Source organism: Phymastichus coffea, unplaced genomic scaffold, assembly GCF_024137745.1.
Source record: "Phymastichus coffea isolate CEN01 unplaced genomic scaffold, Cenicafe_Pcof_1.1 PCOF00048, whole genome shotgun sequence".
Classification (NCBI taxonomy): Eukaryota; Metazoa; Arthropoda; class Insecta; order Hymenoptera; family Eulophidae; genus Phymastichus; species Phymastichus coffea.
In genome coordinates this window covers 1,337,512-1,351,244 of record NW_026706859.1, presented here as the reverse complement: position 1 = coordinate 1,351,244, position 13,733 = coordinate 1,337,512, and the positions used below count along the sequence as shown (strand labels likewise).

Sequence of the window (13,733 nt, the reverse complement as noted above, 5' to 3'; positions counted from 1 at the left end):
TTCGACGAGTGATAAAAAACATTTGTCATTTACGTAAAATTAAATATTGATTGAATACTTACTAATGTCGCAAGCAATACCTTATACAGATATATATACACACGTTCGACGGTTGATTCTTCCCTCAATTAATACATAGCTCTTTTGATTATTTTGCTTAGAAGCATCCATAATCCAAAAAAAAAGGTACTACGCTCACTCTGAAATAGTATTTTAGCTTTTAACGTATACCTGCTGCAAAACGAAACTTCGCGTAATTAATAGAAATTATATTTTTCTTTTATTTATTTCAATGTCCATTCTTCTTTTTCTGTCAAACAATCATTTAACTGTATAACAATATAAATAGTCCATTTACTGAGTTATTTTACATAATGAATAAAATAATATTTTTGAAGATTTGCAGAACCAAAAACGTCATTTGAGTATTTGCAAAATTTAACTAATCATAGCAAAAGTGGAAATAATAATAAAAAATAATGATAATTTACAAAAGGGCATTATGAGTAACACTTATTATCATTAAAATGATAAAGACTTCTATCTTGAACAGTACGATACGTGTATCTAATTTATTCAATTCTCAATTATTGTACTTGGTGTAGATTTCATCTTGTTTTTTCAATACGGGAATAACTTATCAAAGCATTGATGCACACAATTTCTTCATAATTTACTGATTATTTTTTACTAAACGTATTAAACGTTGTATAATGTTCACATCATTCACGGCATGACGTAATTCTACAAAAGTAACAATAACAGCAACGAGGAAAATGTTACGCTCGTATTTAGAAGAACAAATTCAATACCATGCAAATTACACTGATGTATAAAGATCGTTAACATAAAAATGTACAAGCATCATACAATGCTATTTGCTTTTCCAAAGACAGATGTTGACTATCATTTCTTAGCCTAATTATATTGCTAAATTTATTTATTATTCTCGTGACTCGGTGCACTAAAATTTAAATTGTCTTTTCAAAATTCACGTAGCACAAAAGATGGTAAAATGACGGTCAATGTGTATATAAAGCTCAATTGTAATATTTTTCGAAGCCTCGACTGAATCGTATTTGACATGTTCACAACTACATGAAATATGAGCGGCCTAATGTACTTAAGTGCAACGAAAGTAACATCCATCATACGCAATACTGTTGCAACAATTTAATACGCGATAAATTTTTTGCCATTTGATATGCAATATTACAATTGATAGGCCAGTTTGAAAAAATACCATCTAGTGACTCAGTCATCATTCAGTTAAATAATACATCGTATACAGTACAACCTACTTGTTTATTTTGACTCTATCATCACTGTCAAACTAGTTTTTTCAAAAAATGCATTTACAAAATACAAGATCATTTCTATTTCTTTATACATGTTTTTTTAATTGTTTAATCTACATTATGTATATATTTTTGTGCTTAAAAGACTTCACTTCTTCTTGCATAATATATCAGAGGAAGCACGAATTTCGTACATTTCGACCTTGTGACATAGACTTTGTCAATAATTATCACTTTTGAAAAATGAAGGTGATATTGTGATCATTTTTGCATAAAAATCACTGTCGTTTTTTGGCCTTTTCATTGAGTAATACTCAATATAAACTACAAATATTGACTCCAATGATTCGCATTTTTCCTAACAAGATAAGAACATTAATTTATGCATATCTTATATGTCGTCGTTTCAATCTAAAATTGTACAGTGTTTTTATTACATCGCTAATCGATGATCTACATTTATTTGTCATTCTACCCACGCGTTTTCTGGAGAAAGATTCGGATACATATTTAAAACGCGAAATTTTTTTACGTTTAGTATTGTACAGTCTTACAAAATGCCTCCTTATGCATTCAAATAGCCACCTCAAAAGTTTTATTTTATGAGTTTACATTAGGTATTAACATACATGAGTGCTGCGTATTATTTGGTCAAGAATACTTGGAAATTCTAAAATCATTCTCATTCAACGCGTCGTATCAACCAATTGTTGAAATTTTCATTTTTTAACATACGTTAAAACGTCTAAAATTAAAAAAACTTCACATTCTGATGACCACCAAATAACAGTAATAATAACAATAATAATAATAATACTAATAATAATAATAATAACAGTAATAATAATAATCTTGAATGAAAATGAAAGCGATTAGTCGAAAATTTGTAAGAATTATGATTATCACAGGGCTATATTACTAACGCGAAAATACTTCTATAATAATGATATTATTCTCTTTTAGATGCTCGTTGTCAATGTACGGCAGTCTTTTCTTTGTCTAGCCAATTGTGCATCTCAGTCTGCAAAAGAAAATACATTTCAGTCACGTGGACAAATTTCAGTATTTTCAAGAAGCATTTGATAGGCCATTATATTGCGATTACAATTTTTACTTTATAAACAGCGTTTATCTTATTATGTTCATTAAATTGTCATTTATTGCCGCAATTATCTTCGTCTATCAGGAATTTGCGCGATAATCAATCTCTTATTGTTAAATAATTACGTAAACTTTGTACGTAAAAAAATGATGTAATTGATCGACAGATATTTCTATTTCTTACACCGAATACATGGCCAATTGTATAGAAAAATGTATTCATTCAGCTCCATTTATTTTAATATTCAAATATCATACCAAATTACACGAGTGCAAGCTCTTAATTTTTCTATGTCATTATTCTATGTAGTATTGACAATGCAAAATAAATTATTGGATCTTCAGTGCATATGCTTATTTTTTGTTTTGTAAAATAAGTACTAACATCAACAAAAACGACAATTTCATTTTTACAGGTTTGTTGGAAGTTGATAAAAAACGAAAAAATTCAAAATTCAAATTCAAATAGTTTTGAAAGCATCAATGTCGCGCGTAAATGTGTTAATTTTGCAGAAACTTTGAACTTTTTTTAGTATCAGTATTAGTAGTATTAGTAGTATTAGTATTACAAATTAAAGAAATCGAAAAATTAAGAGTGTGCACTCAATTTGAAAACTTGGCAAAATCCATGCTGAATTAATGATTCGTTAAGAAAGGCAAAAATAAATTAATGCATAATGTTAAAAGTTCGTGATAAGCATAAGTTTAGTATTTCTGAACGTAAAGTCAAATAGTATAAAATACTATAAATTGAATGAGGGTGTATTTAAATAAAAAAATGTATATCCGTATGTTCTGCACTAATAATTATGGATGCCAATTGTGCTTGATGATTAATTAAACGAGTCCATTATTAACTTGCATACTTTAAATACAATTATCTTAAAAATATGAAATCTATGATTTTTAAAAGTAAGAAAAATGAAGAAAAAAAATAGAATTCAAATAAATGTATGACCTGTGTTAAGAAGCTTGGCTCATCTCATAAGGTCAGCAGCACGCTGTCTATCGCGATTGACTTCTTTGGGGTGCATCCTTTTTCGATGAGAAAAACAGTTGCCCGAGCTGGCAAAAGCTTTAGGGCAGTATGGGCATTGATAAGGTCGTGCACCGGTATGCTGATTGATGTGAAATTTGAGGTCCTGATTGCGCTTGAAAGTTTTGTCGCAAAGAGGACAAGCGTGAGGTCTCAAGTCTGAGTGAGTGATACTGTGGGCACGTAACGTCGAATTGGTCGGATATACTCGGCCGCACACTGAACACGGAAACTGCACACCGCTGTGATACTCCTTGTGCCGAAAGAGGTTTGATTGCGTTTTAAATCTACGAGCATTACGGGCAAATAATGTTTTGCAGCCTTAGATTGCAAATCACACGCATCCAGTATACTCACATTCTTCCGCAAATGTCGCAGCCGTATTTGCCCTTAGGCCTGTGCGTTTCAAGGTGAACTTTAAGGTTACCTTTCGTTGATATTTTCTTGCCACAAATGGGACAGATGAAGTGGTTCGTCAATAAATTATCGCAACCGTAGCTTTGTGACGTCACACCGTTGGCTCCTGTTCGTTGTCTGGGAGAAATGTCTTGTGAGTCGTCCGTAGACGTTGGCAAATGGGACCAAAGATGATTTTGCAAAGCTATTTGCGATACGAACGCCCTTGTGCATATTTTACAAACGTGAGGTTTGGATTCGGAATCTGAAAAATCCTCCACCTCTTCGAATTCATCACCCTCGACATTTTTATCGTCTCCGCTGTCGTTTAAATCTTCGTTCTCATTGTTATCGCGTATTTTTTCATCGAGACTCTCTGAAACGTATTCTTTGCTGTTCTTATGCTTTTCTCTGCAAATTAAGAGAGAACATTCACTTTTTGAATTTCGGGAATTTAAAAATATTTAATGTTTACTTTTTGGTAAGCGGTGGAGGTTCTGAAATTGGACTGCACTGGGAGCTGACGTCTCGATCCGAATCATCCGAAAAGTCAGAATATTCTCCCGACGACGGATGGTCTAAAGCACATTGTAAAAATAGCATTGGATCAATTTTAACTTCCATCTCTTCTGTACTTGGTGTTCTTTGACGACCTGGTAATGATTCTCCATCATTTGCTGCTTCAGAAGAACCCTAAGCGAAACATAGGTTTTTATGTAGAAAGGATCTTTTTTATTGTTCTGTATTTAAGTTTAAATATTTACGAAGTTATCGAAAGTATTTCAATGAACAATTGTAAATTTGCGTTGGTCAGGTGAAAATAGTAGAAAAGTCAAATCTCGAAGCTTACTTTCGTTAAAATTGAATGCAGAAGGCCACGTTCTCCAAGTTTATTTGGCAAACTATCGGAACTGTCCAAACTGTCGACGGTTACAGGAAGATCTGGAGGTGTTTTAAGAAGTTCCTGCTTCAGCTTCTCCTGACTCCGTAGGGCCATCGTTGCAAAAGCGTGGATGCCGTCCAACTTTCCGACACACGATGCACAAACCATCTTCGGAAGTTTGTCTTCGGAAGACACCTGTTTCTCAAACGAAATTTATCGTTAAAACAATTTCTTACGAAATATTTCCGGACTATTTTGGGTTTTTCTTTGTGATTTCGCTTTAGAAATTACTTTGCAATAAAATGTTATTTGTAATTTATAAGAATTGACAAAATAATATGATGATTGCATAAAATTATTCAATATTATACTTTTACTCGACAAATATGTTTTAATATTGCTTTCTTCGAGACGCGGAATATTGCATCGTCAGATGACGAGGAGACGATAAAGTTATGCTTTTACAATGTTCGTCCGCAGCGATGAGTACGTGTATGTGTTTTACCAATCAGAATAACATTACTACTTGTTTATTTTTTTAAATCTTTTCATTTTTTAATACATTTTTTGTATCTTTATAGATGAATCAATAAATACTTTCTCTTCTTCTACAAGGAATGACACAAAAATATAGTGCTGTGAAAAACAATTTTTCACGCTGGATCCTGCTTTAAAAAGGAAATATAATTTCTTCATACTTCTAATAATTTTGCATAAGCAATCAAGTTAAAGCTCCGCTTTACATTGGAATTTGTTAAGATTTTTTTTCATTTTCTTCAACTTTTGCTTCGAATAATGTCAAAACTTTGAGCTGAAACATTGACGAAGGAAGCGCTATATAAAATAACAGAGTTTGAAATAGAATGAGTATCGACCATGTATTAGATGAATATGAGGCAGAGGTGAACGATTTGTAATAATAAAAAACAACATTCAGCAAGGTACTTTTAAGAAAAGTCGGATGACCTCTGGCATTCTGTCACGTAGCCTGCACACACAAGCGGAGCAGCATACATCTATTAGGAGAGAAAGAGTGCCTATGAAGAGGCGAGAAAAGAGGATGTAGGAGCCACGTAGAGAAAGAGAGAAAGAGAGAGAGAGAGAGAGATGAGCGTGCGCGCCAGTAGCAGATATACAGTGAGCGGTAATACCCGCGAGCGCCCCACCGTCGCCGCCGCCACCACCACCCCTCGCTCAGCCAGCTGGCAATCAATAAAATGCTAATTTTTTTACACTTTTACAGCGAGACAACGCGCTCCGATTTTTGCCGCAGCCTCCCTTCAATTATCCGCAGCTGCGACTCGCATGGATCCGTTTACTCGACTTTTGTCGATGTGGCTTTGAAGAGCCTTTTTTTATGTGAGCCAAGGCCAAGGCAGCGAGAAGATAATGAACGCTTTTTTCAACGGTGCTCGGCACGAGAGACCGAGAGCTAGCGTCACTTTTGTTCGCCCGAGGCCGTGAGGGGCACTGAAGAGATGATTTCGAAAAGCAGCGCGCGCCACACGCAGACACACACACGCGCGTACGTGTGCCCGTTACGATCTCGATCTTTGGGATCCATACGCGCGCGTGTGCCGAAACGTGCTGTGCGTTTTCGAAAGCACGTGGCTCGAGCCGAAAGCTCTCGCGAATGGACGTTTGATGAGTTGCCTAAGACTGATTGCCGCAGCGCCGAATTAGAAGGCACGTACGAAGCGGGCGGACATCCGTGGCGACTGTATGCGTGATAGCCGATGACGAAAAATTAAGTGCAATACGTGCCGTTATGTACAGGTACTTCCGAATGTTGCGCTGCAAGTTGCGTCGTCTACCCTCTTGGCCGAAGATCCTCGCGGCAGCCGCAGCCTCCGCAGGCGGCACCGTCGCCGCGCAGATTCTGCAGCACTCGTGCTCCGCAAGCTCGTCGTCGACTGGCTCTGTTTCGCTGTGCTCGTCTCCGACTTGTCGCTCCTGCGAGGCCATGATCCGACGCGAAGCAAAACAATGGAGCGTCGTCGATCGGGAAAACGAAAGCAAATAGAGGATATTGGTGGCCTAGCGAGACGACAGCATCGCCGATATATCAGTGCCGTTGCACCTCTTACACTAAACCGCGCGCTCGCGACCCCACTGCGAGCAATTACGTTACATCCCCCCGTCGTCGCCTCTCACTCCCGCGTACGTTTCCGTGCATCGCTGTGGTAGACGTAGCGAGAGCGCGTTGCGGCGACGGCCCACTCGCATTCGCGGCTCGCAGCAGCAACAGCGAGCCGCGAAAAACTGGACGAAGCGCGCGCTCACGAGCACTGCCACGGCGAGAGGGCTTTCCGCGATTATGGATCGCGCGCCGTTTTATTTTTACTGCTGCGGCAGGCCGCGATTCTGGGTTACGAGCCACGTGAGTATCGACAGGCTGCTCTGACGGCGAGATGCCGGCTGGTCCGCACTGAGGTGGCTGCGGAGGCGCGCGCCCGGGCCGAGCTGCGACATGGCCCAGAAATATGTACAAAATGCATCAAGCCTCCGTTAATTGGTCCGCCATTTTAGCGGGCTTCTTTCTCGCACTCTGCGCCCCCCGCGAGGGAGAGAAAGAGTCGGCGGGCGAGTGCGAGCGCCAGGCCTCTCTCTCCTCTCTTCCAATTTTTCGCTTTCGCTTATGCGCATTAGTCGCCAGGCGACGGCGCTCCGACGGCGCTGCGTCTCGCGCCGATCTGCAGCCGCGCGCTGCAGGCAACCGAGCAGCCGCTCGCTCACCGCCACCCGAACTTCCGCACCGGCTTCCGGCGTACCATTCTCGCGGGCTCGCGCTCCTCGATCGAGACCCCGTGCTTGCGGTTTTTAGCGACGACGGCGGCTAGCTGTCGCTTTTCGCAGCGTCCCGCTCTGGAAATTGGCGCTCCCGACCGGGCGCATGCGTGGGCTTTCCGCCACGCTCGCATTTCATCCCCCTCCGTCACGCGCCACCTGAGCGTCTGCACGTCAACGTTAATTGCTGCTACTTTGCGCACGCGGACCAGCTCTCGCTTTTTCTCCCTCTCTCGCCCGCTCTGTTTTTTCAAAATCAATACTTGATAATTAGCAATTGATGTTGGCGCGCCTCTAGGCAGCGATCGCTCCTTTTTGCCGCTCTGCACGGCGCACTATCGTCTTCTGTGCGCCGACAGCGTTTACTTGCTTTTGTGCTCGATGACCATTTCAACTTCCATTCCGCCTGCATTCATCGGCAAATTGGTTCATATGATTTGCACCATTTGTTTTCTGCGCGCGAATTCAAGCTCTTTGCTTCTAAAATCACGATCGACATTTTTATTACTTATATTCGTCGCGTACTCATTCAACAGTGGAACCGACGTAAAGCAATGGCACTGATCAGTAACCAATAAACATTGGATTGAACTTTAATTCAAAAACTATACATTTGAATTTTTTGCCAAGATTAAATTTAAATGGATTTATAATCGAGCTTCATTTGACAATGAAAATTAACAAAAAAACAAAATGTGAAATCGGTTTTTTCGGCAATTTGAGTCTATAATAACGTTAATATGCTTCGTCTAATATTAAAATCTTATAACATTCCACGAGTCAAAGTATTCAATACTAATATATCGGAAAACTAAGAACAGTCGTTAAAAAGTTGCAAACATAGTTATTTTAATAATATAAAGTTAACTTTAAAATTAACACCACAATAGAAGATATCTCAAATTAATATCTTAATTATAAAAATAACATTAAACTATAATTAATGGAATGAGATATGGATGAATGCAACATAAATATCAGTTACGTATAATGTACGGTTTTTATTTTTAGCATTTAATAATTAGCCTTGACAAATTCCTGTTTTTTTTACTGTGCAAGTAAAAGCACTCATTTTATACAAGCAAGTTATTTCAAATCCATATGCTGTAGATAAAGGCACATTTTTAGAAAAATAAAAGTTCTGGTTAGAAATATAATTGATTTAAGTAATAGGCCATATTTTTTATATATCCATTTTAATGTAGGTACATAACTGTACTTTAATTTGCAATATTGTCCTTGACATATTATTTTGGTGCAAAATCACATTTAACAATTATTTTGTTGATAGTTTATAATAGTTGATATAGCAACATCAAACTATCTATACAAATACTTTGATTCATAATTTCAGTTAGTATTACTCATCTCAAACAAGAATAGTTTATAATTCAGTTTCCTATTTTTATGATTTCTTAAAATTAAAATTGTCTGTAAAGTGAGTCAATTAAAATAAATTCTAGGTCATCTGTACAAAATCAACACTTAGCCTTATTCTGAATAGGCAAAAATAATTTGAATTCGGCTGGTAATTCATCTTCAGAATATAAACGATCAGAGAAGTAAATTCTTCGAATCCTACAATTGGCATGAATCTGTACCCTCAAAGTCTCCACATAGTTTGTGCCATATGCCCTTCGAGTAAAATCTGCCAAGTTAAACTGTATTTGATTCCAACCATCATCTAATCTCATTGGCATTGTACAGATGAATGGTTTTACTCTTGTTGTTGATTGATAATTACTTGCTCGAAAACGTCTTCGCACATTCTTGTCATCTATAATCTGGAAAGTTGTCAATTTGTAGATTTTACGATAATTTAATCATACTGAAAGTATGGTACAATACTCACTTGGACTTCAAATGTGAAGTATTTCTTCAAATTTTTGATAATCATTACAAGAAAAGGCAACTTGATACCTAACGTTTTTCTTGGGTCAGCTGGGCATGTGATATATGTTGTACTAACATTACTACCAAGTATTTCCAAAACTAAACTTTGTATATCGTTGTCAGTGATTCTTTTTATGTGTCCATTTCTAACTTTTTTGTCCCAAATTTGTAAAGGTTTACTACCAATACTATATAGAATTGATAGAAAACCACTTTGAAACGTATTCTTAAACATTATGACGGTTTAAGTAACAAATTGTCTTGTATTGTAATTCAAAAAAGTCTCAAATTATACATTAATGATTTATATCGACGCAAACTAGCACTACCTTACATATACTTCTGTTCAAGTAATTTTGTTGAAATAACTATTCACATTTTTTAACTTAAACAACATTAACAGCATTTGAGTTCTCGAAGAGGATTTTAGAGTTTGATCAATATTTGTATACCGTTTGCGTCGGTGGATAGAGGCCGAATGAGGTTATTTGGACGCGGCACTTCGATCCAACGCCATCTGCATGTCCGCAGGACAGAACTAAGATGCTAAATAAATGCGATTGCGACTTGCGAGACTCCATGTAAGCCGTTGCCAACATTGGAATTGAACATTGAAAACTCAATCACTCATCACAGTCATCACACATAATCATATTTAGGTTATGTTCATTTAAGCGTTGCTTAATTTATTTGTAAATGATCAAATAAATTCGTGGATAAGTATGAAGTAAATTCTTTCTATGTCTGATATGAAAAACTCTTAATTTAATGATAAATGTAAACCTGTTCTCCGATAAACAGTTAAAAATTAGTATCCTTTTTGTTCGTTGAATAATTTAAGTTGTACGATGTCGGATCTGAAACATCCAGTACCACTAAAGGTTTGTATTCATAATTCATTAGTTAACAAGATGAAATTATTATGTTATTATCAAGTTATTATTAAGAATATATATTGTGTTAATTATAACCTTCATTTCATACTTCATTTAAAACAGAGATACAGAAGAGAAGAAGAAAAGAATGAATTTGATTCTGATGATGATTATGTCCCTTATGTCCCTGTAAAAGAAAGAAAGAAACAGCAACTTGCTAAATTAGGTCGACTTAGTCAATTAAAAGAAGATGGCATGAATGGAGCTGGAAAGAGTAGTAGTGAAAATGAGCAAGATGATAGAGATGATGATAATGGTCAAGTATGGGGGCGAAAATCAAATATTTCACTTTTGGATCAGCATACAGAATTGAAAAAATTAGCAGAAGGTACTAAATCAAATATTAACATTAATTTTTTTTAATTGATATAAAAATATGCTAATCGTATACTTATTGTTCTCTTTCAATAGCTAAAAAAGAAAGTGCTATGGAAAAACAGTTGAAGGAAGAGGAAAAAATTTTAGAAACTGTTGCTGAAACTAAAGCTCTTATGGGAGTAGCAGAATTGGCAAAAGGAATAGAATATACTGATCCTATAAAAACTTGTTGGAAACCACCAAGAATAATATTAAATTTGAGTGAAGTAAGACATGAAAGAATAAGAAGAAAATATGGTATAACAGTTGAAGGGGATGATGTGCCACCACCATTGAGGAGTTTCAAAGAAATGAAATTTCATAAAGGAATCTTAAGCGGATTAGAACAGAAAGGCATTACAAAACCAACTCCTATACAAATGCAAGGAATACCTGCTGTGTATGTATTATAATAAACTTACGTACAATAAAAACAATTGCAAAAAATGTTATATTAATTTTAGTAAATAATATAATTATTTTGTTATTATTTAAAGCTTGTCAGGAAGAGATATTATTGGAATTGCCTTCACAGGTAGTGGAAAAACGTTAGTTTTTGTTTTACCTCTTATTATGTTCTGTCTGGAACAGGAAGTTGCTCTGCCTTTTGGCAAACATGAAGGACCCTATGGTAATTTTTGGTATTTAAACTATAGACGATTATTACTGTATTTTATAAAGTATTGATTTATAAAAAGGTATAATTGCTTTGTTATAGGACTGATCATATGTCCATCTAGAGAATTAGCAAAACAAACATATGACATCATTCAACACTATACTAATAGTTTGAGACACCATAATTGCCCAGAAATTAGATGCTGTCTTGCTATAGGTGGAGTTCCCGTATCTGAATCAATGGCTATAATTGGCAGGTAAGTTAATCAATTGATTTTATACAAAATAAAATTATTTTTTGTTTTGACATTTGGAATTAATTTAGTAATATGAACAATTTATAATAGTTTTAATTACTTGAATATTTCTACAATTTCAGAGGGGTACATATAATGGTTGCTACACCAGGTCGACTAATGGACATGTTAGATAAGAAGATGGTTAAATTGAATGTATGCAGGTATCTTTGTATGGATGAAGCAGATAGAATGATCGACATGGGTTTTGAAGAAGATGTTAGAACAATATTTTCATATTTCAAAGTATGCAAAAATTTTCTTTTAGATTACTATTTTATTTTATAAATATAGCAATAACCTAAAGAAGTTAATATAATTACTTAGGGTCAACGTCAATCGCTCCTATACTCAGCTACTATGCCAAAGAAAATTCAAAATTTCGCTCGCTCAGCTTTGGTAAAGCCTGTAACAATAAATGTGGGTAGAGCTGGAGCTGCTTCTATGAACGTTATTCAAGAAGTGGAATATGTCAAACAAGAAGCAAAAATTGTCTATCTTCTGGAATGTCTGAAAAAGACGCCTCCTCCTGTTTTAATTTTTGCTGAAAAAAAACAAGATGTTGATGCTATTCATGAATATCTTTTACTAAAAGGTGTTGAAGCAGTTGCTATTCATGGTGGCAAAGGTACAAGAAGTTATAATACACTTTCTGTTGCTTTTTAAATAAAATTTTCAAATTGAAATCAAATATTCAATTTATTTGAATATTATTCAATATTCAATTTATACACTCATTTCAGATCAGGAAGAAAGATCGAGATCGGTAGAAGCCTTTCGGGCTGGTAAAAAAGATGTTTTAGTTGCTACAGATGTAGCATCGAAAGGTCTTGATTTTGCTAATATTCAGCACGTTATAAATTATGATATGCCTGATGATGTGGAAAATTATGGTAATTTAACAAAATGTACCCATTATATTTGATTTTTTCTCTATATTATATACTTGGATGTCTTTATAGTTCACAGAATCGGTAGAACTGGTCGTTCTAGTCACACAGGTATAGCGACGACATTCATTAATAAAGCCAATGACGAATCTGTTCTTCTCGACTTGAAACATTTACTAAGAGAAGCCAAACAAAAGATCCCTCCATTCTTGCAAGAATTATGCTCCGAGAACGAAAAGTACCTTAATGTTGGAGGTAAGAATAATTTGAAGATAATATTTAATTTTAATTATTTATGGTTTTCACTCATTTAAATTATATATTTATTTTTACAGACGAGCAAGGTTGTAGCTATTGCGGTGGTCTCGGTCACAGAATCACAGAATGTCCAAAATTGGAAGCTATTCAAAACAAACAAGCATCAAATATTGGTCGCCGCGATTATTTGGCAAGCAATGCTGCAGATTATTAAATTGTTCTATTTTCATTTTAATTTAATACTGCTTACTAATAACAGTGAATTCATATTGTTGCTAGAGTACGTAAATTCGAATCATTAATCATAAAATGAATAACGGCAAACTATTATTGAACTGACTGAATCATATTGAAGAGAAAGTAATTTTTTCTAATTGATTTTTAATATATGTAAAGACATTTATATTATACAATGTAAACCATACATGTAAATATTTTAACTAATAATCAATTAAGTTTGTATATATATTTTTATTTAGTTCGGTTATCAAATTGTAAAATAAAAAATATGATAAAATATATATCATTTAAGTTTGTTAAATTGGTTGAAAAGTTATGTAAATAAGGTCGAATAAAACTTTGAACAACGGTTTCAATTGAAAGTATTGTCTTTCGGGTGATTCATTGTTCTTACAACTAAAAAGAAGTAAATAAAACTTTCTAAATTATTAATTGACCTCGAGTCTCACAATGAAAGCGCGCAGAACAAAGAATCAGCTTTCGCAGCGGAAATTAACAACAATAAAGCAGAGGTGAGTAACAATCCAGCCATAAAAGATCGAGTACTTTTCAGGAAAGATCAAAAGCCTCGGAAATGCATTGGCACTAAGAGATGAACAATCGCGCTGGTATTGACAGTCGCGCGTGCGTCGTTAGGTTCCTGTGCTTTGCCATCTAGTCATTCGCATAAGCATGTGTGCAGGTGTCGTTGAGACATTAGCAGACAGATTTTGCCTTAGGCCAAAGGGGTTGACTGTCGTTGCGG

General features: G+C 35.6%; 3 protein-coding genes across 6 annotated transcripts; 1 reads left to right on the top strand and 2 right to left on the bottom strand.

Moving 5' to 3' along the window:
* Positions 1 to 265: 265 nt before the first annotated feature.
* LOC131665204 (zinc finger protein 26-like) lies at positions 266 to 7,913 on the bottom strand. 3 transcript variants are annotated; one of them, XM_058936933.1, is made up of 7 exons: positions 6,479 to 7,913; positions 4,682 to 4,909; positions 4,485 to 4,524; positions 4,307 to 4,409; positions 3,793 to 4,242; positions 3,358 to 3,722; positions 266 to 2,319 (listed from the first exon to the last, which is right to left on the bottom strand). In XM_058936933.1, exons 1-6 carry the CDS (start codon positions 6,677 to 6,679, stop codon positions 3,377 to 3,379), a joined length of 1,368 nt encoding a protein of 455 aa, XP_058792916.1. In that variant the 5' UTR covers positions 6,680 to 7,913; the 3' UTR covers positions 266 to 2,319; positions 3,358 to 3,376. The 3 variants fall into 3 exon arrangements, with proteins under 3 accessions (XP_058792916.1, XP_058792917.1, XP_058792915.1); XM_058936934.1 differs by lacking the exon at positions 6,479 to 7,913 and adding an exon at positions 5,866 to 5,988 and having other exon boundaries at positions 4,307 to 4,524; XM_058936932.1 differs by having other exon boundaries at positions 268 to 2,319; positions 4,307 to 4,524; positions 6,479 to 7,911.
* Positions 7,914 to 8,485: 572 nt separating this feature from the next.
* On the bottom strand, positions 8,486 to 9,879 carry LOC131665203 (cilia- and flagella-associated protein 20). Its single transcript, XM_058936930.1, has 2 exons — positions 9,354 to 9,879; positions 8,486 to 9,285 (listed from the first exon to the last, which is right to left on the bottom strand). The coding sequence occupies exons 1-2, from the start codon at positions 9,627 to 9,629 to the stop codon at positions 8,980 to 8,982; spliced, it is 582 nt and encodes a 193-aa protein (XP_058792913.1). The 5' UTR covers positions 9,630 to 9,879; the 3' UTR covers positions 8,486 to 8,979.
* Positions 9,880 to 9,991: 112 nt separating this feature from the next.
* Positions 9,992 to 13,320, top strand: LOC131665202 (ATP-dependent RNA helicase abstrakt). Of its 2 annotated transcripts, XM_058936929.1 has the most exons (11): positions 9,992 to 10,114; positions 10,196 to 10,275; positions 10,393 to 10,657; positions 10,741 to 11,086; positions 11,184 to 11,317; positions 11,405 to 11,561; positions 11,684 to 11,846; positions 11,928 to 12,228; positions 12,344 to 12,493; positions 12,563 to 12,745; positions 12,826 to 13,320. In XM_058936929.1, exons 2-11 carry the CDS (start codon positions 10,243 to 10,245, stop codon positions 12,960 to 12,962), a joined length of 1,869 nt encoding a protein of 622 aa, XP_058792912.1. In that variant the 5' UTR covers positions 9,992 to 10,114; positions 10,196 to 10,242; the 3' UTR covers positions 12,963 to 13,320. The 2 variants fall into 2 exon arrangements, with proteins under 2 accessions (XP_058792912.1, XP_058792911.1); XM_058936928.1 differs by having other exon boundaries at positions 10,017 to 10,275.
* Positions 13,321 to 13,733: the final 413 nt, after the last annotated feature.

Bases quoted from the DNA above. Each gene is read 5' to 3' on its own strand.
- LOC131665204 (XM_058936932.1), bottom strand. From the start codon at position 6,679: ATGGCCTCGCAGGAGCGACAAGTCGGAGACGAGCACAGCGAAACAGAG. The intron at 4,910-6,478 runs GCACGTATTGCA...TTTGAGAAACAG, and splicing joins GGAAGTACCTGTACATAACG to GTGTCTTCCGAAGACAAACT. The intron at 4,525-4,681 runs GTAAGCTTCGAG...TGTTTCGCTTAG, and splicing joins TGCATTCAATTTTAACGAAA to GGTTCTTCTGAAGCAGCAAA.
- LOC131665203 (XM_058936930.1), bottom strand. From the start codon at position 9,629: ATGTTTAAGAATACGTTTCAAAGTGGTTTTCTATCAATTCTATATAGT. The intron at 9,286-9,353 runs GTGAGTATTGTA...ACAACTTTCCAG, and splicing joins ACTTCACATTTGAAGTCCAA to ATTATAGATGACAAGAATGT.
- LOC131665202 (XM_058936929.1), top strand. From the start codon at position 10,243: ATGTCGGATCTGAAACATCCAGTACCACTAAAG. The intron at 10,658-10,740 runs GTACTAAATCAA...CTCTTTCAATAG, and splicing joins ATTGAAAAAATTAGCAGAAG to CTAAAAAAGAAAGTGCTATG. The intron at 11,318-11,404 runs GTAATTTTTGGT...GCTTTGTTATAG, and splicing joins CAAACATGAAGGACCCTATG to GACTGATCATATGTCCATCT.